Source organism: Erithacus rubecula (genome assembly GCF_903797595.1).
Source record: "Erithacus rubecula genome assembly, contig: scaffold_296_arrow_ctg1, whole genome shotgun sequence".
NCBI classification, from domain to species: Eukaryota; Metazoa; Chordata; class Aves; order Passeriformes; family Muscicapidae; genus Erithacus; species Erithacus rubecula.
Window position 1 is genome coordinate 30,748 of NW_027636032.1, and position 23,453 is coordinate 54,200.

Sequence of the window (23,453 nt, forward strand, 5' to 3'; positions counted from 1 at the left end):
GGGGTCAGGCAGGGCCAGGGGCCACGCTGCTGGATGTACCCTGGGGAGCAGGGGCTGATGGAGCTCTGTGCCCAGGGCTGGCTGCGCGGCACCTGAGAGAGCAGAGTGAGGACACCCTGGCTGATGTCATCTGGAGTGAGTGGGGAGCCAGGGCCTGGGGGAGCCGAGGGATCTCTGCACATACAGGGGCTCATCTGGGCTCTCTTTGTGTTGCAGAACTTGAAATACTGCAAGCAAGAGAGAAGGATGCCTCCATCCATTGCCTGGCAGCTCAGACCAGCTTGATCCTGAAGTCTCTGAAAAAGCAGCGAAGATCAAGATTCTCCCTGCGCACGCTGTGCTGCTGGTGCCACTGAGCAGAGAGGGACCTTCACATAAGGCTTGTCAGGGACACAAACTCAAACACCTGCTGAATCGTGAGGTGTAAAAGGATGTCCTGGCTTTCTAAGCTCCTTCTCAACGTGCAGCCCAGCATTCCCGTGACTCCACCATTGCCCTGACAGTAGGGGCCCATTCGCTACAGCCCCTGAGCATGGGTGTGAGGTGGTCTAGAGTAACCCTGGGGTCATGGCCAGTCCCCTCCTGGCTCCTGCTCTGAGGCTGAGCTGCCCACCCTCAGCCCTTCTGCTCTCCTGCCGGCCTCCCCCAGGCTGGTCCCAATAAGGACAGAGGTGCTGTCTGTGGAGAGATCCAGATCCCAGTCCAGGGGCAGCCACTGGGCCATCTTTTCAAGTCATTCAGGACAGAATGACTGCTTGATGGATGGCCTCTGCACCCACTTCATCTGTCAGCAGGAAGGTAATAGAAGCTGTGGTGGGCTGCATCCCTGCACACAGCCACATGCCCCCGATGCTCCTCCTCTTGGGCCTTGTGATGGCCCCTTGTGTGCAGACACGGGGGCTCACATGGGTTCTGCTTCTTCCACAGAATTTGAAAGATTGCAGGCCAGAGAGAAGGATCGTGGGTGCTCAGACCTGGGTGTCTAAAATCCTAAGATTCTATTCTATACAATTCCCACGTTTTAGACCCATTTTAACCCTGCGCTCTCAGAACCTCAACCCTCTCCGTGCCTCTTCTCCCTGCAGCAGCCGCCCCGTCCATCGCCTCCGTTCCCGGGAACAGCAGCCATGGTGTGCTCCAGCCCCGCGCTCGGAGCTCAGGAACAGCCGAGCTGCAGCCAGGACGAGCGCCCCGGTGCCGAGCCAGAGCTGCTGTGGCTCGCCAACCTGACGGGTGCGCACCTGGGCCTGGCCCCGATCTCGCAGGACCCGAGGATCGCTGCAGCATCTGGGGAGAACCTGGTGAGCTGGTGGATTTTCAGTGCCCAGGCTTCCCGCTGAGCGCCGGGGAGCTCTGCCACTACAATCGACATTCCGCGCTCGCCCGCGTCCATCCGGCGCCAGCGCGGTGAGCCGCCACCCTGGCCTGTCCCCTCCCATCCCCGGGGACATGGACTACAAGAACAACGCGCACCTCAAGCCACCCTACTCCTACGCCACCCTCATCCGCATGGCCATGGAAGCCAGCAGGAGCCCCAAACTCACCCTGGCTGCCATCTGCAAGTGGATCAGTGACAACTTCTGCTATTTCCGCCGCGCCCATCCCACCTGGCAGGTAGGAGGAGCTTTGGAGCCCTGCTGGGCTGCCCGGGGCTCTTTGCACAGCGCCGCGCTCCCGTGGCCGTGCTGATGCCACCGGCAGCACTTCACCCCCGCGCTTTGCTCTCTTTTGCACCCAGAGCTCCATCCGGCACAACCTGTGCATCAACAAGCGCTTCATCAAGGTGCCCCGGGAGAAGGGCGAGCCGGGCAGAGGCGCCTTTTGGAAGCTTCGCCCCCAGGACGCCGAGGGGCTGAGGAGCAGCAGCTGCAAAGGGCGCAGGAGGCGTCCGGAGCAGATCCTGGAGGGGTCGGGCAGACGAGCCCGACCTGGTACCCGGCCTGGAGCCCATCCCGGAGCCCATCCCGGTGCCCATCCCAGAGCCCATCCCGGAGCCCATCCCGGTGCCCATCCCGGAGCCCATCCCGGAGCTCAGCATGGTGCCCATCTGGAGACCATCCCAGAGCCCATCCTGGAGCCCATCCCGGAGCCCATCCGGAGGCCCCTCAGGAGCCCATCCTGGAGCCCATCCCAGGGAGCCCATCCCGGAGCTCAGCCATTGCCCATCCCGGAGCCCATCCCAGACTCAGCCCCAGTGCCATCCCGGAGACCATCCCGGTGCGATCTGGGTCCATCCCAGTGCCTATCCTAAAGCCAACACAGAAGCCCATCCCAGTGCCAATCCCGGAGCCCATCCTGGAGCCCCAATCCCGGGAGCCCATCCCAGTGCCGATCCCGGGGCCCTGTCGCTGCCCCAGCCCCTCCCGCAGCTGCCTCGAGGTGGGCGCGGAGCTGCAGCAGCTGCTGGCGCAACGAGTTTCGGGGAGTTGGAAAGCGGCCACAGCTGGAATCCCCCTGCAGCTGCCGAGGCCTCTTGGCTGCCCAGCAGCGCCCAGGAGGAGCCGGGCGAGCTGCCGGAGCTGAAGGACAGCGCTGACTGGGAAGCTCTGCTCGATCTCGGCCCGGAGCAAGGAGAATTCTCCTTTCTCAGCGACCTGCAGCACCTGGACTGGCCACAAGAGCCGCTCCTGCCTGAGCTCAGCCCTGCCAAGCCGGCTTTGGATGAAACCGTGCTGGCCACGGCTTTCCTGGAGGCGGCCTGGCACGGGGAGAGCAGTGAGACCCTCCCCAGCTGCATCCCCGCCGAGCAGGGGGCTGCGAACATCCCGAGCTCCCTGCCCGGCGGGGATGGGATGGATTGGGACTCCCTGACCCTCTTCAATCTCTAGTAGAGATGGAGATTAGATTACATCAGACTAGATTAGATTAGATTCAATCAGATGGGTTTAGGAGGGCCTTTGGGGGTAGGTGTAGATGGTTTTGTGGACAAGATTTATTTTTGCTTCTTTCTGTTCTGTTTTTGGGGGTTTTTGGGTTTTTTTTTATTTGCTTAGGAAATGATGTTGGAGAACTGCACAGATATTTGAGCCACTTTGTCTTTGGTTTTTTTTTTTTTTTTTTCATTTATTAACAATTTTTATGAGATAGATTAAAAAATAAAGTAGAGAAGAACTGCATGGTGAGTGTGTTGTATCTGGTGAATAATTTTTTATCCAGCATCCCTGATCTCCAAAATGTGCCACCACAGAGGGGGATTTGCTGGAATTCCAGGAGAGCCCAACCAGGAATGCTCAGTGGGACTCTGGGATTGAGCCCAGGAAAGGAAGGCATTATTGGAATTATTCACATTATTCACATTATTTACATCATTCACCCCGGGTGCCCAACCCCCACCCCAGCAGAGCCCCCCCGGGCACTGGCAGTAGCCCATCCCCCACTCTGGCACAGACCCCCCCACCCACACCCCAGAAAACCCCCAGAGACCCCAGGATGGAACAGCCCCCACCCACAGACACCCCCAGAAAACCCACAGGGCTGGGGGGTGACACAGAGGTGACACCGGCCCCAGGGGTGACACGCACTGAGGGTCACAATCCTCATTTTCCCCAATTTTTCACCCCAGGGATCCCCTGCTCCCCCTCCCCTGCAGGGGGTGAATCCAGACTGACCCCAAGTGGATCCCCAGCAGTTTTTGGGGTGCTTCCCCAAGAATTACCAGAATTTATTCTACTTTTACCCACATTTCAACATTACTGTACTATCTTTGCATTCTAATATAATTTTTATTGGATTTCATCCACATAAACACCAGATTCTGGTTGATCCTGGCGCTTGAGCCCCCCTGCCCCCCAAAATCCAAATGTCCCCATAAATTCCTCCAAGCTCACACTGGATTTTTCATTTTTATTTTCCCAAATTTTGTGAATCCGAAGCTTCTCCTCAATACAAAATTTTCCCTCTTTTTCCTGAACAATGCTGCGTTTAAGGGGAATATGTAAGTGGAAAAAGGAATCAAATGGTTAAATTGGATGTGAGTTGTGTCTGAATTTCTCAAGGGGGGGGCTCTGAACCCCACAAAAGGTGAGGAAGGGGGTGGCTCTTCCTTTATACCCCAAACAAGATTCAAAAGGGAAATTACCAGGTGTCCCCACACCCTGTGTCCCCCCAAAGCCACTGGAGCCACCAATTCCTTTGGGATTTAACAAACCACCAAATTTGGGGTGAATTCACTTTGCCACATGGCCTTGGATTCTCTGCTTGCTGGCCAGGGAGGAGCCTGTGCTGTTCTAGGGGAGGAATGTTGCAGGAATGTCTATCAGTGCTGTGTTTGAAGTCCAGTCAGGCATCACCTCGATAGAAAGAGCAGCAGAGGAGTGGCAGAAAGAAGAAAATTCTTCATGGTGGGATTGGCTTCCAAATTGGAGGCTGCTGTGAAATGAGTTTGTTGCAGTCACTGTAATCATTGCAGTGTGAGCACTTGGTGTGTTATGGTTCCATGTTAGAGTTGTTGTGACACTTTGTGCTGGGAAACGGAGTATTGAGACACAGTCTCAAGAAAAAGGGGGGAATTGATGAAGAGCATACAGAATAGCAACCAATCTGGCATGTTTTAAAAGGAATGCGAATTTAAAGGAATGCTAACAGCTCTGAGGAATGAACTTGAACAGCACCTTAACTGAAGAACAAGAACAAGAACATATGCCTTTATGCCTAATACCTAAATGTAAGGTTCTATTATGGTAATAATTGCTATGAAGTTTGTAGTTCATCTCTAGGTCAAAGCACTGAGTGAAGTACTGAGGCCTGAACACCAGGTCCTGAGAGAGGTAGCCCTGAGCCAAAGCTGACCTCTAGATGAACCTTCCAACCAAATGTTATATTTGTATCAGCTCATTACTGAAGCTTTGTTAGCAATATGATCTCTGTATATGTGCATTGGTGAAACATGGATTTATCTTCCTGTGTTTAGAAACCAGACAAGGCCACATCTGGCTTTGTTCGGGCGTGTATGGTCAAAGTCACCTCCCTTGGTTCCTCCGTGAGGCCTGGCCAGGCTTTGGGAGAAACCAAATTGAGAATGAAGCCAGGTGTTATAGATAATAAAGAGATTCAGCCGAATTGAGTATAATCAAAAATAAACGATAATTTATTTTGTGACCGGGATACGCTCCCTGACAGCCACAATCGTGAGGGACAATGCCGAGCCCGGGATCGGCGCTGGGTGAACACCCTCTGATCCCCCCAGTGTTCACAAATCCACCTTGGTCAGTCCAGTTTTTATACAGTCTTTCCTAGCCTGGAGCAGAGGTCTTTGTCTCCTTTCCTCGTTCAGCATATTCACGTGGTTTTCTTTCACTGCATTGAGCTGGACAAAACCATATTCTGGGAGACGATGAATTCTGATGAAGGCTGGTTCTGGTTTATGGGAAGATGGTATTGAGATCTATCTTGCAGGTCTTGGTTTATGGGAAGCTGACATTCAGATGTTTTTTTCCTGATGGCTCTGATTATCTTAATCGTGGGTGCTTGCTGGGCTCTCATCATGTGGGTGTTCCCTGGACAGTTCCTGAAAGAGCCATCTCTGCTGTGGCCACGGCTATTTACTTGTTAATCTGGGTTGTCCTGCTTTTGTTGGATGTTACAATGCTGTGATGAAGCAATTTGTGTCCTTTTCGTCCATGGCCCTCTTTTTGGTTTCTGAGTTTTTATTATTTTATTCATACAAGCATTGCTTATTCTACATTATTTTACAACTTTACACAAATTACATTATATCATATGTTACACAGGTGTTCCCTCACTAGAAGTAATGTCAGCTTGTTTGTTTATCAGTGTAGAAGCTGGGCCCTCTCACAGCGAGGTTGGAGCCTCGTGGCCTGCAAAGGTGGGTGCACCTACAGGGACTCCCAGTGTCTGGGGTGGCTCTGCAGCCCTTGGCTGTGACAGCTTCCCCAGCTGATGTGTGCACCTGGGGGATGGCAAAGCCTGAGGGTAACTGGTGCTGTCTCTTAATCACTACAGGCAATCTTTGGTAGTGAGGATTGGGTGCATTGCTGAGCTTCTCCTTTTGTAATTCTTTGCACTTTTGCATTATATAAATTACTCTGTTCCTTAAGTCGGTGTCTGTGTCTTCGGTGCTGAACTTGTCTACTAGCAAAACAGGGCCTCATCCTAGGAAGACAAAAAATATCACTCTAAAATTCCCCCTTCTTCTTTGTTCCCCCCACTTTATATACTGATCATGATGTCCTTTGGTCTGGAATATCCCCAGGGTCAGTTTCGGTCACCTGTCCTGGCTGTGTCCCCTCCCAACCTCTGCTGCACCACCAGCCCTTCCCCAGCATGGCTGCATGAGGGGCAGGAAAGGCCTTGGCTCTGTGCGAGCTCAGCAAGAGCAAAACCATCTCTGTGTGCTCAGCCCTGTGCTCAGAAGCAGCCCAAACACAGCCCCAGAAGGAAATTCCCTCTGCCCCAGCCCAAACCATTGTTCTTAGCCATCCACCATGGCCTCGGCTCCACGGGTTCCTTTCCATGCCCCCAGCCCTGGCCATGGCCTTTGGGATGGTTGCCATGGCAGCCGACTCTGGCACAGGCTCAGTGCCTGTGTCCATGGGAGCCCTGCCCGGCCACGGGCCCTGAGTGCGAGTGACCGTGACAGTCCCCCACCACGGCAGGAAAAAGGTTGATAGCCACGGATCCGACCTCAGCAAAGTGTCTCCTGCAGGTTGTGGTGGCACTGGACAGTAGCAACGGGGCTTTTTGCTGTTTGCCATGGCAATCCTGGTTCCGGTGTAGCCCAGGGGTGGCTGCCATGGCCCTCGGCCCAGCAGTGTCTCAGTGCCAGTGTCGGTGCCATCAAGCCCTACCAGGGGTTTCCATGGCCATTGCCGGGACAGGAGACCCAGGTGTGGTGTTGCAGTGCCTGCCATGGAAACAGTGCCCAGCCCTGACCCTTTCTGTCTGGCTGACCCGGCCTTTGCTCCTGGCACTGGGGTTTGCTGCTGGTCCCGCGGTGCCTGAGCAGCCAGCGTGGCACAGGGCAGGTGCCACGGCACAGCCTTGGCAAGGGATCACCTCTGGCTCTGGGCCAGGTTATTGGAAAGCACCAGATAGCTTATTTTGGTTATGTGGAAAAAGAGCATATCCTGACCTCCTCTCCCAGTGGAAAGGGAATTATGGTACGGTACTCTGGGAATTATGCAGCTAGAAGTTTTTCTTTTGCCAGGACCACATGGAGATCAATTGGGAATACCAGTTTATGAGGATCTAAAAAGAAAGAAAAGGAATTTGATTGGAGGATTTTAAAAATGGGGAGATGCAGAATGGCCCTCTGAACCTATATTGGAAAAATACGACCCAGCTGCCTGGGCACAAGATGGGAGTTGGGGATATCGAACCCCAATAGAATAGGCTGGCTTTAGACTATTTGTTAGCTGAAGAAGGAGGGGTCTGCAGGAAATTTAATACATCAGATTGTTCTTTAAAAATAGATGACAATGGGGATCCCATCCTACATATGATGTCAGAAAAATAACTCACGTACCGGTACAAAAATGTGAATCAATGCTAAAAACTAGCTGGTGGGATAACATATTGGGAATAGAGTGGTGGAATAAGCTAGGCTTCTTCCTTTGATCTGCTACAGCTGGTCTGATATTTCTTCCTTGTTTGATTACCTGTTTTGACTGAACACCAGTGTAGTCCAAGGCATGCAAGTGGTAACAAGGCCTATAAATCCAAAATTGACTATATCTGGAATGGCACAAAAGATCATGGTACTAAAGAAACAAAATAATATAGAAGACCTCTTAAAAGAAGGAAAAAATATTGAAGAAAAAAGTAGTGAATAATGGAGGCTAGAAAACAAGGATTATTGCTCAAGCCAAATGATTTATAAAAAGAAAGAGGGAGGATATTGTTATAAGTACATACTATATTATTGGCTTTTATAAATATTAAAATTAATTCTATATGTATAATGTTGGAAAACTTTGCTGTATGAATATAGTTCCTTTTAGTTCTGCTATTAACAAAACTTAGAAATAGCAGTGTGATAAATATATTTTTTCTTGGACTATAGCATAGTGATATAAAAAGCTTTTGTTATGTAACTAACTCAAAGTATGTTAAAAGATAATCAGGAAATCCTTAATGTTCTTGGATTATCCTACCCTGATGAAGATAGCAGTGACACAAAGACTCCCAGGGAAGAAATGTATTGATCATCCACAACAAGACAAAACCACAAAGAGAAATAAAGAATGTTGATTTACAGGATGGAAGGAATGGGCAGGCTGGGGGAGCTCAAAAGGAATGTTTTTGAATAATGCATGAGAGTCTATGAATATGCAACATGTTGATGCATTGAAAGAAGTGTTTTCTGAATTAGTGTGTACTCTTGGCTGAATGCCCAGAACCCAGCCTTATTAACCCTTTGCTTTATTGTCTTTGTCTCCTACTGTTTTGGGGGCTTTTTTTGTTTGTTTGTCTTAAATTAAGCCTTTTAAAATTTACCAGGAAAGTGAACCTCATTTTTCACAGTTATGCCTTGGGGAAGGGGAACCTCCTTGGTGACACCTTGGACTTTGTACACACTTGAGGAAGGTGTCTGTTTTCACTGGGGAAACTGGAGTTTAGATTGCTAAAATAAAAGAAGAAAGACCCCTCTTTGATTGTGTGCAGCCAGTTCTCCAAGAACTCAAGGCACAGCTTCTCTGACCTGACCAGACCTCCTTAGGAGAGACCATGGATCAGTATCAGTCACTGCAATCACCTCTGCTCTAAAGAGAGAAAGATATCCATTAAAATAGGAATGTGGATTTATTAGAAGCCCTTTGAAATATTTCTCCATAACTAACAAAAAAGAACTTCCTAATGAACTGCACCAGAGCAGAGGGAAATCAAGGCAGACCTATGTTGGTCAGGACTTGCTTGATCCCAGTGAGCCCTGTGGTGCATTTGGTGCTGAGCCCTGGAACCTCAGGGCCGGAGAGGAGATTGCACAAACCTTTCCAGGAGTCAAAATCAGAGGAAAACCCAAAGTGTCTCAAAGCATTAATGGGTCCCACTGAGGTCCATCCCCAGCACAGGCTCCTCATGGACTCCTTGGAGGAGAGAATTGGAGGCCAGGATTGCACAAAAACCTCTCAGACACTCAGTGTGGAAAGGAAATTCCAAAGTACCTTAAAAAACCCAAAGTACCTTGAGCCCCACTGAGTGTTGTTACTGACAAAGGCTCTCAAGGGACTAATTACAGCACATATCTCTCAGAGACTCCCAGGCAAAAACAAAACCCAAAGTCCTCTGAAAAACCTGCAGTCCCTGGGAGCATAAGGAGCCACCCAGGACCATTCCTGACCAAAGACTCATCCCAGCAGATCCCTGAGGCCACTGGGATGTGGGGGGGATGCTGAAGGCAGGACAAGGGGTGACAGTGCCCAGCCTTGCTGGGGCTGTGCCAGGAGGCTCCAGTGCCTCAGGGCAAGGTGTCTCCTCACAGCTCTTGGTGGCACAGACCCTGCTGTGCCCCAGGGCACCAGGACCTCCTTCTCCTTCTCCCCACTTGTCACCACTACCTCCAATTTCCTGCTCTGACTGCTGCGTGGGGACACTTTCTTACTTTTGTCCCTCAGTCAGACCCATTAGAGGTATCTGAGACTTTGACATTTCTGACTTTTTTTTATTATTTTGTCACTATAATTATGAATTGTATCCACTTTTTATGTATAAGGAGAACATGGGCTTGTGTGAACGTGAACAGACTTGTTACTGCTTGCTAGGACTGTAACCTGAGAACACGTTTGAGCCTTGTCCAGACCTGGTGGAGGCTTGTAGCCACTGTTGCTTGAGTGCTAGCCAACATGTTTGGGTTTGCTCAGACTTGTACCCCAGCACAGTAGACATGTCACAGCCCAACCAGAAACTGCCTATAAAAAGTGCAGTGACTGGGTGTAGGATGGATGTGTTGGTGGAGCGTGGACTCCCCGCATCCCCAGCACTGCTTGCTCGTTCCTTATCAACGAATTAATAAATTCCCTTATTGATTGACCTACCTGATTGTGGTGAGTAATTTATAACACTCCAGAACTGTAACTTTGGGTGGTCAGTCTCTCTCATGGGAGCCTCCTAAAGGGCCTTCAGCCACTCCCCAGCCCCGGGCAGCACCAGCATCCCCTTTGCAGGGCCCAGCAGGGCTCTCCTGAGCTGCCCTTGCCCACCTGCAGACAGACCCTGCCCCAGCAGGGCCCTGCAGACAGGCAGGTTTGTGTGGGACAGGTGAGGGCACAGAGGGTGGGATGGGCTCTGTGAGCCTGGCAGGGCTCTCAGGAGGGAAATGTCCAGGCCCAGGGAGATGCTCGGGGAAGGAGAGGGGGCTGGACAGAGCAATGCTGGGGGCAGGAGGGCACTGTTGGTGTGTGGGAGGTGCCATGCACAGCTGGGTACGGGAACACTGCCCTGAGTGCCCGGCTGTCTCTGCCCTGCCCTCCCAGGCACAGCACCACAACATCTTCTCTTGTTCCTGCACTCCTCTGGTACTGTCATTGTTATCTGCTGCTCTCAGGAAGGCTCTGGGATTGCAGCAGTTGAGTCAGGCACTGCCCTTGGGATTCCTGCCAGGCAGGGGTGTCCATGGGAATGGGGTGTCCAAGCTTCCCTGTGACCTGTGGGGCTGAGGGCAAAGCAGTCCATGGGAAAGGGGAATGAGCTGAGCCCCCTCCCTGAGATCCCATCATGGACACACCTGGGAGTCTCCTTGCTGTGTTCTTCCAAGCTGTGAGCTGCCCTCCTGGATACAAATGTGTGCCAGAGCCTCTTGGAGCTCCCTGAATGTCCCACAGGGAAGTGCAGAGATGCCACAGCTGAGGAAATGCTGTTGGGTTTGCCAAGGGAACCGTGTGTGTTCTTGCAGAGAGGGGTGCTGAGACTTGCTCAGAGACCTTTAGGGAAGGTGAGACATTAAGGGATCCCTCTGCTGTGGGCAGGGTCTGGTTCATCCCAGGGTGACACAGGAGTGTGATTGTGCTCTGATTCCAGCCAAAGATGCAAAACCAGGGCAGCTGGCAACTCATCCAGCCCCTCACCTTCCCTATGCCACAGGGAATCCTTTGCTTCTCACATCTCTCAGTGGCAAACTCTCAGCGCAGCAGAAATGCTGGGGATTTCTGACATCAGAGAAACAGGAATGATGTGTGGGTAGGAAAAAGTTCCCTAAATCTCCTCCCTGGCACCAAGGTCCTTTGGATTTGAGAGTGTAGATGGGTTTTGCAGAGTCTCACTGCTTTGCTTGTTTGTCCCTGGAGTCAGTGCCATGAGATCAGGGTTCCACTGTGGTACTTCAGGGACTGAAGGCAGGGTCAGATGTTTGTGTTTTGTGTTAGTGGTCAGTGGCCATGGAAGTGACAAATGCCCTCCAAGTCACCTGCCTGGGACTCTGAAACTGTGATGGCTCTGGTGGCAGGTGAGCGCTTTCCTGTAGGAAATCAGAGCCTGCCAGGAGAGCACAGAGGATCTGCAGGGACAGCCCATCCCATCAGGTCAGCAGCAAATGGAGCCCTGCAGCAAAATCCTGTCCAGTGTGGGGTCACCCAGAGACCAAGGACTGAATGTCTGCTGTGACCCAGGAGAGCTCTGCAGCCCCAGGGACACAGCAGGCACAGGGAAGAGAGTCTGGGCACTGACTGCTTTGAGCTTCAGGGACCTTCCCCAGGAGAATCCAGGGCAGCCCCAAGGGCATCTGGCAGCCCTGGAACAAGGCAGGCACCTCTGAGCCCCTCCACAGCCCCAGCAGAGCCTGTGTGGGAGGGGGTCAGTGCAGGGAGCACCATCAGCTGCCTCTGTGTCCCAGGCTGAGCAGCAGAGCCCAGCAGAGGCAGCCCAGGGCCCCGGGCAGCACAGCCCCCGTGCTCTGCAGAGCAGCAGCCCCAGCTCGGGCTCTGGGAGCAGGGCAGGGGCTGCAGCAGTGGCTGCTCAGGCCAGCACAGACGTGTTCCCCTGGCACAGGCTCTGTGGGCAGCTGGCATGTGCCAGGAGCAGAGCAGGAGCCCCTGGGGTGCAGAGAAGCCCTGGAAAGAGGCTGCCCTGTCCCTGGGGCAGCAGCAGCTGCCTGAGGAACCCTGGGGCCAACTCTGCTGCTGTGCTGGGCAGCGGGGCTGGCCCGGGGGCTGCAGGAAATGCCCAAGCTGAGGATCTGCTGAGCATTCCAGACACAGAGTGGCTGTCCCTGACCTGCAGTGCCTCCAGTTGCTGCTGCAGAAGGTAACCATGACTATGTCACCTGCACTGTTGGGCTGGGGCAGGGACAGGGAGAGGAAAAGAAGGAACCCTAGGTAATGTAAGTCACCTGCAGTGTCAGAATGGTGCCCATGGTTCCATGGAGCCCCACAGTCCCACAATGGTCTCCTCGTCACACCAGGCCCCACAGTGTCACAAGGCATCTTTGGTTCTATGGGGCCCACAATATCTGCTTTGCCAATGGGCAAGGTCAGCACCGAAGACACAGACACCAACTTAAGGAACAGAGTAATTTATATATTGCAAAAGTGCAAGGAATTAAAAAAAAAAAAAAGCTGGCTGGGCACAAGTGGGGCAGCACAGCAAACAGGGAGCCTGCGAGTCTCTTCCAGAGACTGCTCTGCCTGAACAGCTCAGCCAGCGGGAAGGAGCTGCTCCACACGGGAACCAGGAACAGAAGACACTCCTATTTTATGGCATGTTTTCTGTTTTAAACTAAAGAAAAAGAAAAAAGAAAAGAAAAAACTTCTATAAAATGTGAAAGATAAAAAAACCCCCAAGTTTCAGTGAAAAATATTCCGTAACTTTTAATTCAGTTTAATAACTGATCTTTCGCAGCAGAAAACTCAGTTATTTACTTTGTAAATGAGTTGATGGCATTGATCCATTTTACTGGCCTCAGTAACCTTTTTTAAAAAGATTTTGAGGTTTATTTCCAATATAGTTATTTTAAATTGTGGTGGAATTGGAGTGAAGCAAGAAGAAATTGCTTTGTGCCCTGCCAGCTCCTGGCAAGACTGGCAATCTAAACTCTGTCACTGCCCAAATCCTTTAGGAGATGCTCTTCCTTCTCACCCTGTGAAAGAGCTGCACATTCCCTTTGAAACTGTCAGGGGCTTCTTAAAGACGGAAAGTCACACTTACAGCTTTTTGCTTGGTTTGGGAGTGCAGAACGGAAATTCTCCTTCCATCAGCTCCAGGCTGCACTGCCTTAGGAACACGGCCCCTCGCCAGGTTTTGCCCACTCGTGGCACTTCTAGAGGAAGAAGAAAAGTGCAACTGCACAATTCCAGCCAAAAAGGAATGAAGAGTGGGACATTCTGTGGAAATCCAGAGGTTCAGCTGGCACCGTGGAGAGTGTGGGTTCTTGCCCATTGGGTGTGTGTCCCTAACAGCAAACCCTTGGCCTGCAGGAGCGTCTCACTCACCTGCAAAGCAGAAAGCTCAGGCGGTGCGCTCGGAACGGGCTCGTCTGGTGCAAAGCTGTCAGAGCCCTGTGAGGGCAGAGCCCTGTGCCCAGGGCTGAGCCCAGCAGAGCCCTGGCACAGCCCAGAGCTGCCTCAGCATCCGCAGAGCCCGGCTGCAAGGAGAGAAACCAGAACCCGCCCGTCAGCCGAAGGCTCCTGTCCCCCTTGTCCCGACCCCGCAGTGCCCAGGCCGTGCTGGCTGTGCCCAGAGCTGGGCACAAACCTCCCAGTCACTGCTGCCCCTGGGAGCAGAGCAGGAGGGCAGCACGTGTGCCCAGCCTGCAGCCAGCCATGGCACATCCAGCCCCTCAGCAGCTGCCCAGAGCCAAGAAGCAGCTTGGCAGCCACTCAAGAGTTCCTTGCATCCACCCCAGCAAAGGGGGGAACCTTTGGTTCCCAGCCAGGCCGTGCCATGCCCAGATCTGGGAGCATCCCCCTGCCTGGGGACTCACCTGCAAATTGGGCCTGGAATGTCTTTGAAGAAGATGCCAGAATCGAAGTCGATCATCTCCAGCTGCCAGTGGCCAGGGCCAGGCAGAGGTTGTCATCCTTGAGGTTGTCCTTGCAGCAGCCCCACCTGGTACAGCTTCTCCAGGGGCTGCTTCTCCTTCCCTGGGGGCCAGACCAGGCTGTCTGTGCTCTGCCCAGGGACTCAGCCATCACTGAACCAGGACAGGTAAAACCAGGTCGAATGGTGGCTGCCAGTGCTTGCAAGACCAGCTCAGCTCCAGAACAGATGCTCCCATCTGATGACCCCTGCTCCATGGTACAAAAAATCTGGGTTTCTTTGCTTCTTGTGACCAAGAGATGTGTGTAGCTGTTTGATCAAAGGCTCCTGGATTAAATGGTGCCTGTGAATCTCTCCCATCTTCTAGGGCAGATGAACATCCTGCAGCCAAGGGTCATGGAACAGATCTTCCACAGATGGCCTGTCCAAGGAGCGCATGGATAAACACCAGCTGATAACATCTCGGCACTCTGGGGAGAGAAACCAGCAAGCACCAGTCAGCTGGAGAAGGACCCTGTTTGCTTTGCCCCACTGTTCCCATGCCCAGGCGCTGCTGGATGTGCTCAGAACTGGGCCTAAACTTTCCAGACAACTCCCTGTTTTGGAGGAGAGCAGGAGAGCAGGACATGAGCCACCTCCTCAGCAGCTGCCAGAGCAGGATGCTCACGAGCCCACTGCTGTCTCCCAGCACTGGTATTCCCCGTGCCCAGAGATGAGGATCCACCTTGAGAGAGCCCTTGTGGGAACTTGAGCTGGCCCCGGATGATGCCCCGGCCCCTCCTGAACGGGTGCTTCCCGCAGACCATCTGGTACAGCACGATGCCCAGGGACCAGATCGTTGCTGCCTCGCCGTGGTAGCATTTGCGGTAGGTCCATTCCGGGGGGCTGTAGGATGGTGTTCCTATGGAATACAGATGGAGCTCATCAGGGGAATGCTGCTGCTCCCAGAGCCTGGCCCCAGCATCCCTGGGCATGGGGGGGCTGCAGCAGTGGCACAGGGGGTGACCTGCTGCCTCCTTGCGAGCACCTGGCTCTTGTGTACAAATCTGGGGTTGGAAAAGAAGCCACTGGTATTGGGAGAGGGCAGTAGAAGCCCTGGGAAGGCCCAGCTAGGACACACAGAAGAAAAACCCACCCAGTGGTGGGAAAAACCCACTCTCCTCCCTGCTTGCATTGCCCCCAGAAAACACTAATAAGCTAAGGCAAACAAGGGCAGCAAAGCAGTCCAAGCCCTTCCTCGCCTGCACACCAAACTGAGCAGTGCCCAGGTCTGACCCCCCTCTCTGCCACCCCCATGGGGTTTGTGTCAGGCTGGCTGCCCCAGCTCCAGCCACGGCTGAGTGGCTGGTGAATGAGGTTGGCAGAGCTGGCAGCTGGCCCCCCTCTGACCCCCACCCAAGAGCAACTTGGCTGCAGAAGCAATGCCATGGCCTGCAGCAAAGGGGGAAATCCCTGGTGCCACAGCCAGGCTGGGCCATGAGATGCCCAGGAGCATCTCCCAGGCTCGGCTCACCTGCAAACTGGGTGTAGACTGTGTCCTGGAGGAAGGTGCCACAGCCGAAGTCAATCAGTTTGAGCTGCCCGCTGTCCAGGTCGATGATGATGTTGGCCGGTTTGATGTCCCTGTGCAGGACCCCGCAGCTGCTGCAGTGACGCACGGCCTCCAGCACCTGGCGAAACAGCCCCCGCGCCTCCTCCTCCGGCAGGAATCTCCGAGCCGCGATGAAATCACGGAGGTCCTGACATCGCTCTGGACGCTCCATCACCAGCAAGAAGCAGCTGGGCAGCTCAAACCACTCCAGCAGCTGAATGACTCCAGGGAACCCAGTGGACACCTTGTCCAGGAGCACAATCTCCAGGGGCGCACGGGCGCCGTCGGGCTGCGCGAGGAGCACGATGCCGTCAGTGGGGCTGAGGCCGTGCCAGGGCTCTGGGGCTCCTCAGCCAGCCCGGGATGCTCTGCACCCCCCGCTCACCCCACGCCCGCTCTCCCTGCAGGGCTCCCGGCGGCTCCCACCCTGCCGGGCCCCGGCTCCTCGCCGCCCGGCACGCCCCGGCTTCTGCCGCTGGCCCCACTCACTCACCAGCTCGCCCCAGTGCTGGATGCGATTCCTGGGCACGCGCTTGATGGCGACCTGCGAGCCAAGGGGCAGCAGCGGGCTGAGCTCGCTGCCCAGCACGCCGCGCTCCAGCCTCCCCTTCCTCGTCTTCTTCTTCCTCCTCCTCCTCCTCCCTCCTCCTCCGCCCCTGCCACTCACCGGGGCGCCGTCCGCGAGCCGGGTGCCCGAGAAGACGCTGCCAAAGCCGCCGCTCCCCAGCAGCGAACCCATCCGGTACCGCTCCTGCAACGCCTCCTGCGCCTTCCCTGCGGGCGACACGCGGCTGTCAGCGCTCGGCCCGGGGCCAGACACGGCCCCCGACCGTTCCCCGAGCGTCCTGGGCTGGGCATCCCCACCCACCCCGGGCCCCGGCGGAGCTCGGGCCGGGGGAGCCTCGGCGGGGGTGGCGGGAGTGGCCGCGCCGCGTGTGCCCTCCGCGGGTCCCGGGAGGAGCCGGAGACGGGGCCGGGGCCGGGGCTGGGACTGGGGCTGGGACTGGGACTGGGACTGGGACTGGGACTGGGACTGGGACTGGGGCTGGAGCTGGAGCTGGGACTGGGACTGGGACTGGGACTGGGGCTCGGGCTGGAGCCGGGGCTGGAGCTGGGACTGGGACTGGGACTGGGACTGGGGCTGGAGCTGGAGCTGGGGCTGGAGCTGGAACTGGAACTGGAGCTGGAGCTGGAGCTGGAGCCGGAGCCGGGGCTGGGGCCGGGACAAGCGGAGCCAAAGAAAAGCGATGCCTCCCCAGCCCCAGGCACTGTTGCCCAGCCAACAGCGCCACAGCCAGGACAGCGAGAGGCGGGCGGAGACGAGACCGCGGCGAGACGAGCGGGGCCGGGGGCGGGGCCGGCGACGGGGCAGGGGGCCCGGGCGGGCTCGGAACATGGCCCGGAAGGGGAAGAGGGGAGAAGGGAAGAGAGGGAGAGGATCCGGGAACGGAACCCCGGGGAAAAGGGTGCGGGAATGCGGGACAGGGAGAGGAGGAACAAGAGATCCAGAGGATCTGTAGACTCGCTGCTTCTACTGCCGCTGCTGCTGCTGCTGCTGCTGCTGCTGCTGCTGCCACTGCCGCTGCTGCTGAAGCAACTGACGCGCCGTGGCCGTTTGTCCGTGTGTTCGTTTGTCCGTGTGTTCGTTTGTCCGCGTGTCCGTTCCACGCTCGCCCCACTCGCCCCATGGCCGAGCCCCGCGCGCCCCGGGGGCAGCCCCTGAGTCTGTCCCGGAACGAGAACTTTGCCCTGTTGAGCCAAGCCCCGAGTCCTGACTCCCGCATGGTGACACGGGAATCCCCTGGGTCCCTGCTGTGCACTGGTCCTGCTGAGGCTCAGACACTCTCGGGGCTCATTCCCTGGCTGGAGGATTCCTGCCCTAGCCAAGCACTGCACTTATGTCTCCAGCATTGCTTTCCAACAAAACCAGGGCAAGGCAAACTGTTTATAGCTTATGGTATTTTAGAGTGTCTAAGACTCACAAGTCATTGATCTTAGAGGTGAGATCCATTTGGACTTAATGGCATGGAGAAGCAGTGCAACACTAAAACACTAGAAAAGGGGAGCATAGAAATAAACACATGAAAACATCTCGGATTGTTTCTTTCCATTTTCATTTCACTTCTGGAAAGCTGTTTCAGTTTTCCAAGAATCTTCTCCACAGTCCTGTCTGCTCTTTTCAAGAGCCTTTCATGGAGAAGGAGGTCGAGCTTCTGTCACAGGCTGTGCCACCAATGCAGCTTCTCTTGGCTTTCCACACTGTGTCTGCAGCACGAGTCCTGCAGCAAAACAGGGCAAATGTTTGGAGAACTTGACAACTTATCCTTTCTTTTCCTTGTGGACTGGGCAGTTGTGCCATTGGTAAGGTTTTCATTGTGATGATTCCAAGCTTGGAAAACAGGAGGTGGTACCAGGAATTGTTAGGGAATGCAACCCTGACTGAACTCAGAGAAAGAATCTCCAGAGCTTCCAGCTGGAAGTGGAGAGTTGTGTGATAATCATTCCCGCGTCTCCATGGACACCTGCAGAGTAACCTAGACTGTGAAAATGGGCTGACAGCCGTAGTTTGTTTCTGTGCTCAGTTTAGATCATTCTACATCTCTTGCACTGGTATAAATCAAGAGCACAATCTGTTCATGATAAGCACTAGACCAAGCTGGACCGCTCAGAGTAGATGACAAAAAGAATCTAAAAAGGGGAAATGCAGGTGAACTTTGTGGACTTGGTGAACATTGTCTGCAAGAAGGGTAGTTTTTTCTAATAATTTCTACTCCATTCCTTATGCTTTTATCCTTCTGAGAAGGCCATTTGCATCCCAGATTCCTCATCAAAGGAGAACCCTGAGCTTGTGGAACTGTGTGTCTCTGCTCCTCTCAGGGACACTCAGAGTGAGACAGTAACAATTTTGAAGCAGTTGTATTAAAGCAAAAGCAGTTATTAAGTAGAGATTGATATCATTCACCCAAACCAAAAACTTTGGCTCAGCCTGGAGCAGTGTCCTTGAGGGGTTTCCCCACTCCAGGGAGGAAGGCCCACACTCCCCAAGGAGGGGAATGTCAGGACACGCTGCTGTTACAATCTGGGACAGGGCTTTTCCAGTCTGGGGTGCTGCCCTGTCACTCAGATGTGCCCAGGCTGTGCCAGCTCAGCAGCTCTGCTGAAGTTCTCAGTGGTGGCACTTGGTTGTTCCTTTCTCTGGGGATTTTCCCAGCTCTGCCACAGCTTCAGCTCCCTCTCAGGATGTTGAACTTTAAGATGGAGGAGTCGGGCTGGTTTCAGCATTATTCACCCCAAAAGCAGCGTGACCCCCTCCTTCATTTCCCACTGGGGGCTTTGCCAACAGAGCCTTGTTGGAGCTGTTGGAGCCCATTGCAGGCAGAGCCTCCTACTCCAGCAGGAACTGCCTTTCCTGGGCCATGGCCAGGCCAGGTCCTGCTGCAGGAAAAGTCCCAGGCAGCCCCAACACAGGGAAGGGCTCGGGGACAAGTGCAGAGTGCCGTGGTGGGAGCTGTGCCAGGGAGAGCCTGAGACAGCAAAGGCACCTTGGCAGCAGCAGCTGCTTCCAGGGCATGGCCAGAAGCCTCCCTTGGCAAGCTGGCCTGGTGGCCACCAGTGCAGAGCTGCTGCCTCGGGGCATTTCTGGCTGGGCTCTGCAAAGCCACTTGTGCTCCAGGAACCTGCCTGGGAAGCAATTGGCCCCAGCACCTTGGGGACAAGATATTAATGACAAAACTGTTCATCCCTGCAGAGACAGGACAGGCACAGAGGATGGGGAGAGCCAGGCCCAGGGACATGGCTGCAATGGTGATGGCTGTGAGGTCACTGCCCCTGCAGCAGCCTGGCTGGCCCTCAGCAGACATTCTGGTCAGAAGTGTTGTGAGGTCACCCAGCACATCAGATAGCCCACACAACAGGAATTCCATCCTTGGGGAGGGCAGGGGTTTCACCATGTCAGCTTGCACAAAGCTCCTGCTCCTGGAGCATTTCTGGCATGGGGCATCCACTTCTCTATGGTAGGACCCACAGCTGGTCTGTGGATTAGAGAGGGTTAATGAATGAGGTTTGTATTCTCTGACCAAGGCTATTGGTATGGAAGAAGAAAAGAAGGAAAAAGAAGATAACCAGGGAAGAAAACCTTGCAGCTGGGGACAGTATTTTTAGAAAGGCCATAGGAAGAACAGAAGTGAAGATTTTTCTGCTAATGATTGTTATGTTGATTTATTGTAGCAATGAAGAAACTGTAAACTGTGTAGAGGGTATAAAAGACAGCATGCTATTGTAATAAACAGATTGGGCCACCTGAAGTGTGGAGTGTCTATGTGTGTCACACCCGCCTATGCAGCAACACTTCTCTGGAAAAGCAGTTGCAGTTTTGTGCCACTGTCATTGTAAAATATTTCCTCCTTCTAACAAATGTAAATACACCCTGATTCAGTTTAAAGATATGGACCCTTGTTTTGTCACTGAAAGATTTGGGAGAAAATCAAAGTCCATTTTTCTTAGACTTTGACCACTATGTTTCCATTTTCAAAGACCTTGGAGAGGACTCAAAAATCTTCCCAGACTGGGTTTGGAGGCCTCATCACATCAGCATCAGGCAGAGTCTGAGGGGCCTGGGCTCAGTGGAGACTGAGGACAGAACAGAAAGAGCCCTGTATAAGCAACTGAAACATTTATTACGTACTAGTCAGCGTAACTTACCTAAACATGAGCTAAAGAATCTCTTAGAGTGGACCGTACTTCATTTTCCTAATGCAGACAGTTCTTTGCTCTTTACCAAAGATTTCTGGGAGACAGTCGGGATAAAATTGTTTAATCAAGTTTCTCGCCGAGATATGGCTGCAGCAGAGCTAGTCCTGGCTTGTCGGGCTCTCGTGGAGCTCTTTACCGCCAAAGCCGGCCTGGCTCTGCCCGCCGCGCCTTCCGCGGCCAAATCCACCCCTGCCGCAAGCCATGTGCGCCCAGCCCCCCCCAAACCCCGCAGCATCCCCTCGCAGCCCCTCCCCCAAGATGCGGCGCTGCCGCCATCCCGCGCGTTTTCCTACCGGCGTTGCTATCCCAGCCAGCAGCGGCGAGCCCCGTGCCCAGCCGCGAGTCGGGGGGGCTCACCCTGAATCCCCCCCGCTGCCCGTGCCCCCCCCTCCGCTTATGCCACCGCCGGAACCTTTTCCGGCGATGCCTCGGCTCGGCTCCCCAGCCCCGGCCAGCAGCGCTCCCCGGGGAGCTCCCGTCCCCGACCCGCCCTCCCGTCCAGAGCGCGGCTGCAGCCGCGTCGCCGGCCGTGCCGCCTTCTCTCGCCCCTCCACCCGAGCCGTCGCTGCTCAGCTGCTGTCCGGTGCCGGCGCTGCCGTCGCGGTGCCCCGTCCCCGACCCTCCCGAGCAGCCCGCGTTCCCCGCGCCGCTGCCCATCGCCCCGCGGTCCCGGATCCGGCCGTGCCGCCTTCACCGCAGCCCCGCCTCCGGCCCGCCGCGCTCCAGCCACGCTCTCGCCTACAGCACCGCAACCCAACCCGGGACCAGAATTCTCCAGTTCAGCCTTATTATCACACCCTGGAACACTCGCTATAAAAGACGGAGGGGGAGGTGATGTCACAGCACCCCGTTAATAATGGAGCAAACAAGGAACTATTTTACACCCGCAAATGCTTTGCCGTTTGTGCAAAAGGCATCTCCGCTTTACACCGAGACACTGTATTCTAAAATCCGCCAGACATAAACCTCCCGAAATATTATGACGATTTCCTTTCCACTGACTGGCAGGAAATCAGACGCGATATCTGCAAAGACGAAAGCCTTAATATGTTAGCAATGCCGGTCATATTTAATGCACAGCCCAGGGGTCCCAGAAGATGGTCCCCCATCCCATCACATGAAATTAAAGAATTAAGAAAAGCTTTGAGGGACAATGGCATCTCATCCCCCTATTTCAAACAGCTGTTAAAGAGCACGTTAGACGGACATACACTTACACCCAATGATTGTAAGAATCTGGCTACAGTAACACTTACTGACTCACAGTATCTACTGTGGGAACTGAAATGGAAACGTGTGCTCACAGAGACACTAGCAGCATACAGAGACAGTCCAGATATAGAACTACGTGCCCTGACCTTAACCAAACTGACTGGTGATCATCCTGATGACAGGAACGAGGAGCAAATGAATTTACCTAGAACAGCCCTAGAGGACATTAAAAAAATGGCACGCAGAGCTTTCTTACAGATTCAACCTGCAGGAGTCTTTGAAAAAGCGTATAACCTCATAACCCAGGAAACCATCTGAACCATTTACCACATTTGTGGATAGAGTAATACAGGCAGCTGAGAGACAGTGCTCTGATGACATAGCCCATCCAATAAGGGTACGAGACACTGTTGAAAATAATGCCAATGCAGACTGCAAAAAAGCTATTAAAGCAATAGCAAAGGAAAAGCCAACAGTGCCTGAAATGATAGATGCCTGCAACAAAATAGGAAGTTTGCAGCAGGTGGCATCTATTCAAGCAAACGAACTTGGTAAAACCCTGGGAGAACAACTTGAAAGAGTTCCCACAGCTCAGACATCACAAACTGCTGCATTAGCAGCACAAGCAGAAGCACGTGATCAGAAACTCACAGAAATACTGGCTGCTCTGCACCTGAATTCTCAACAAAACAATACCAGTAGGGCTGTAATGCCTGCTGCTGTCACATCAGGACCCTGTTATTTCTGCAAAAAACCAGGTCATATAATGAAGAACTGCTCAGAAGTTAGAAGAATGATGCAGACATCGGATCGCTGCTCCAACTGCTAAAAAAGGACATCATATCTCCTGGCAGTGCCGAGCCAAACCTGATGTAAGCAAGAAAAACAATTCAAAAAACTCGAAGACGAGCGCGGAGCGCCACCGCGTGGTGAAACAAGTTATGGCACCACAGAACCCCGAGGGAGGATTTGTAAATACTCCAGCTCAGACGCCAATTCTTCCATCACCAGCAGAACCCCAGGTTATGCCACAGGCTTACTGCCCCCAGGGTTCTGGTGCACTTTGGCTGCCTCCAAGCCAATAACATTTTTAAAGGACAGTAGTTATACCTATATCCCTACAGGAATTACTGGGGCTTTTCAATACAGGCAGGACTTTTTGGTTATTGGCAAAGAGATGAATGGTATTCTGGGACTGCTTGTTTTGCCTTGTGTATTTTCTGTCAACTGCTATGAAAAACTACGAGTTTTAGCTAATGCCTGTTATCCTCCCTTGCATATTCCACCTTAGGCCCCTATAGCTAATGCTATAGCACTGTTTATGGGGACCACAGAGCATATGCCACCTTGTGATCCCTCATTTAATCAGGACAACCCTGAAGTTTTTTGGATTCAACACATAAGTACACAACACCCCATGATGACTTGTGAACAGTCTGTTGGTGGGATTCGAGTTAGAATCAAGGGTATGGTGGACACGGGGGCAGATGTTACTGTGATTTCTTATTATTACTGGCCAGCAGAATGGAAATTAATAACTCCCCCAGATGCTTTCACAGGCATTGGGGGTGCAACTCCATGCCTACAGAGTGAGTCTGTGGTCAGCATTACAGGACCACATGGGAAAAAGGCATTGGTTCTTCCCTATGTAGTGCAAAGACACATCACAGTGTGGGGAAGAGATTTGCTTTCTCAATGGGGAGCCAGAATTGAACTGGATTTTTAGTAGGGGTCACTGAGACACTCAGCTTTTTAAAATTAACCTGGAAAACAGGCACCCCCATCTGGCAAGCCCAGTGGCCCCTAACAAACAATAAGCTGAGTGTTCTTAAGAACCTAGTGGCTGAACAGCTGCAAAAAGGCCACATCACACCCACTACCAGCCCATGGAACTCGCCTGTATTTGTAATCCACAAGAAAGCCTGTGGCACCTGGTGATTATTACACGATCTCAGAAAAATTAATGCAGTGA

General features: G+C 53.5%; 1 protein-coding gene across 1 annotated transcript; it reads right to left on the minus strand.

Annotated features, from left to right (window-relative positions):
• Positions 1-14,253: 14,253 nt before the first annotated feature.
• On the minus strand, positions 14,254-20,926 carry LOC306815929 (serine/threonine-protein kinase pim-1-like; the record flags this gene model as incomplete). Its single annotated transcript, XM_079332425.1, has 7 exons — positions 14,254-14,396; positions 14,651-14,827; positions 15,440-15,806; positions 15,903-16,061; positions 16,185-16,508; positions 20,406-20,458; positions 20,563-20,926. The coding sequence occupies 7 exons, from the start codon at positions 20,924-20,926 to the stop codon at positions 14,290-14,292; spliced, it is 1,551 nt and encodes a 516-aa protein (XP_079188551.1). The 3' UTR covers positions 14,254-14,289.
• Positions 20,927-23,453: the final 2,527 nt, after the last annotated feature.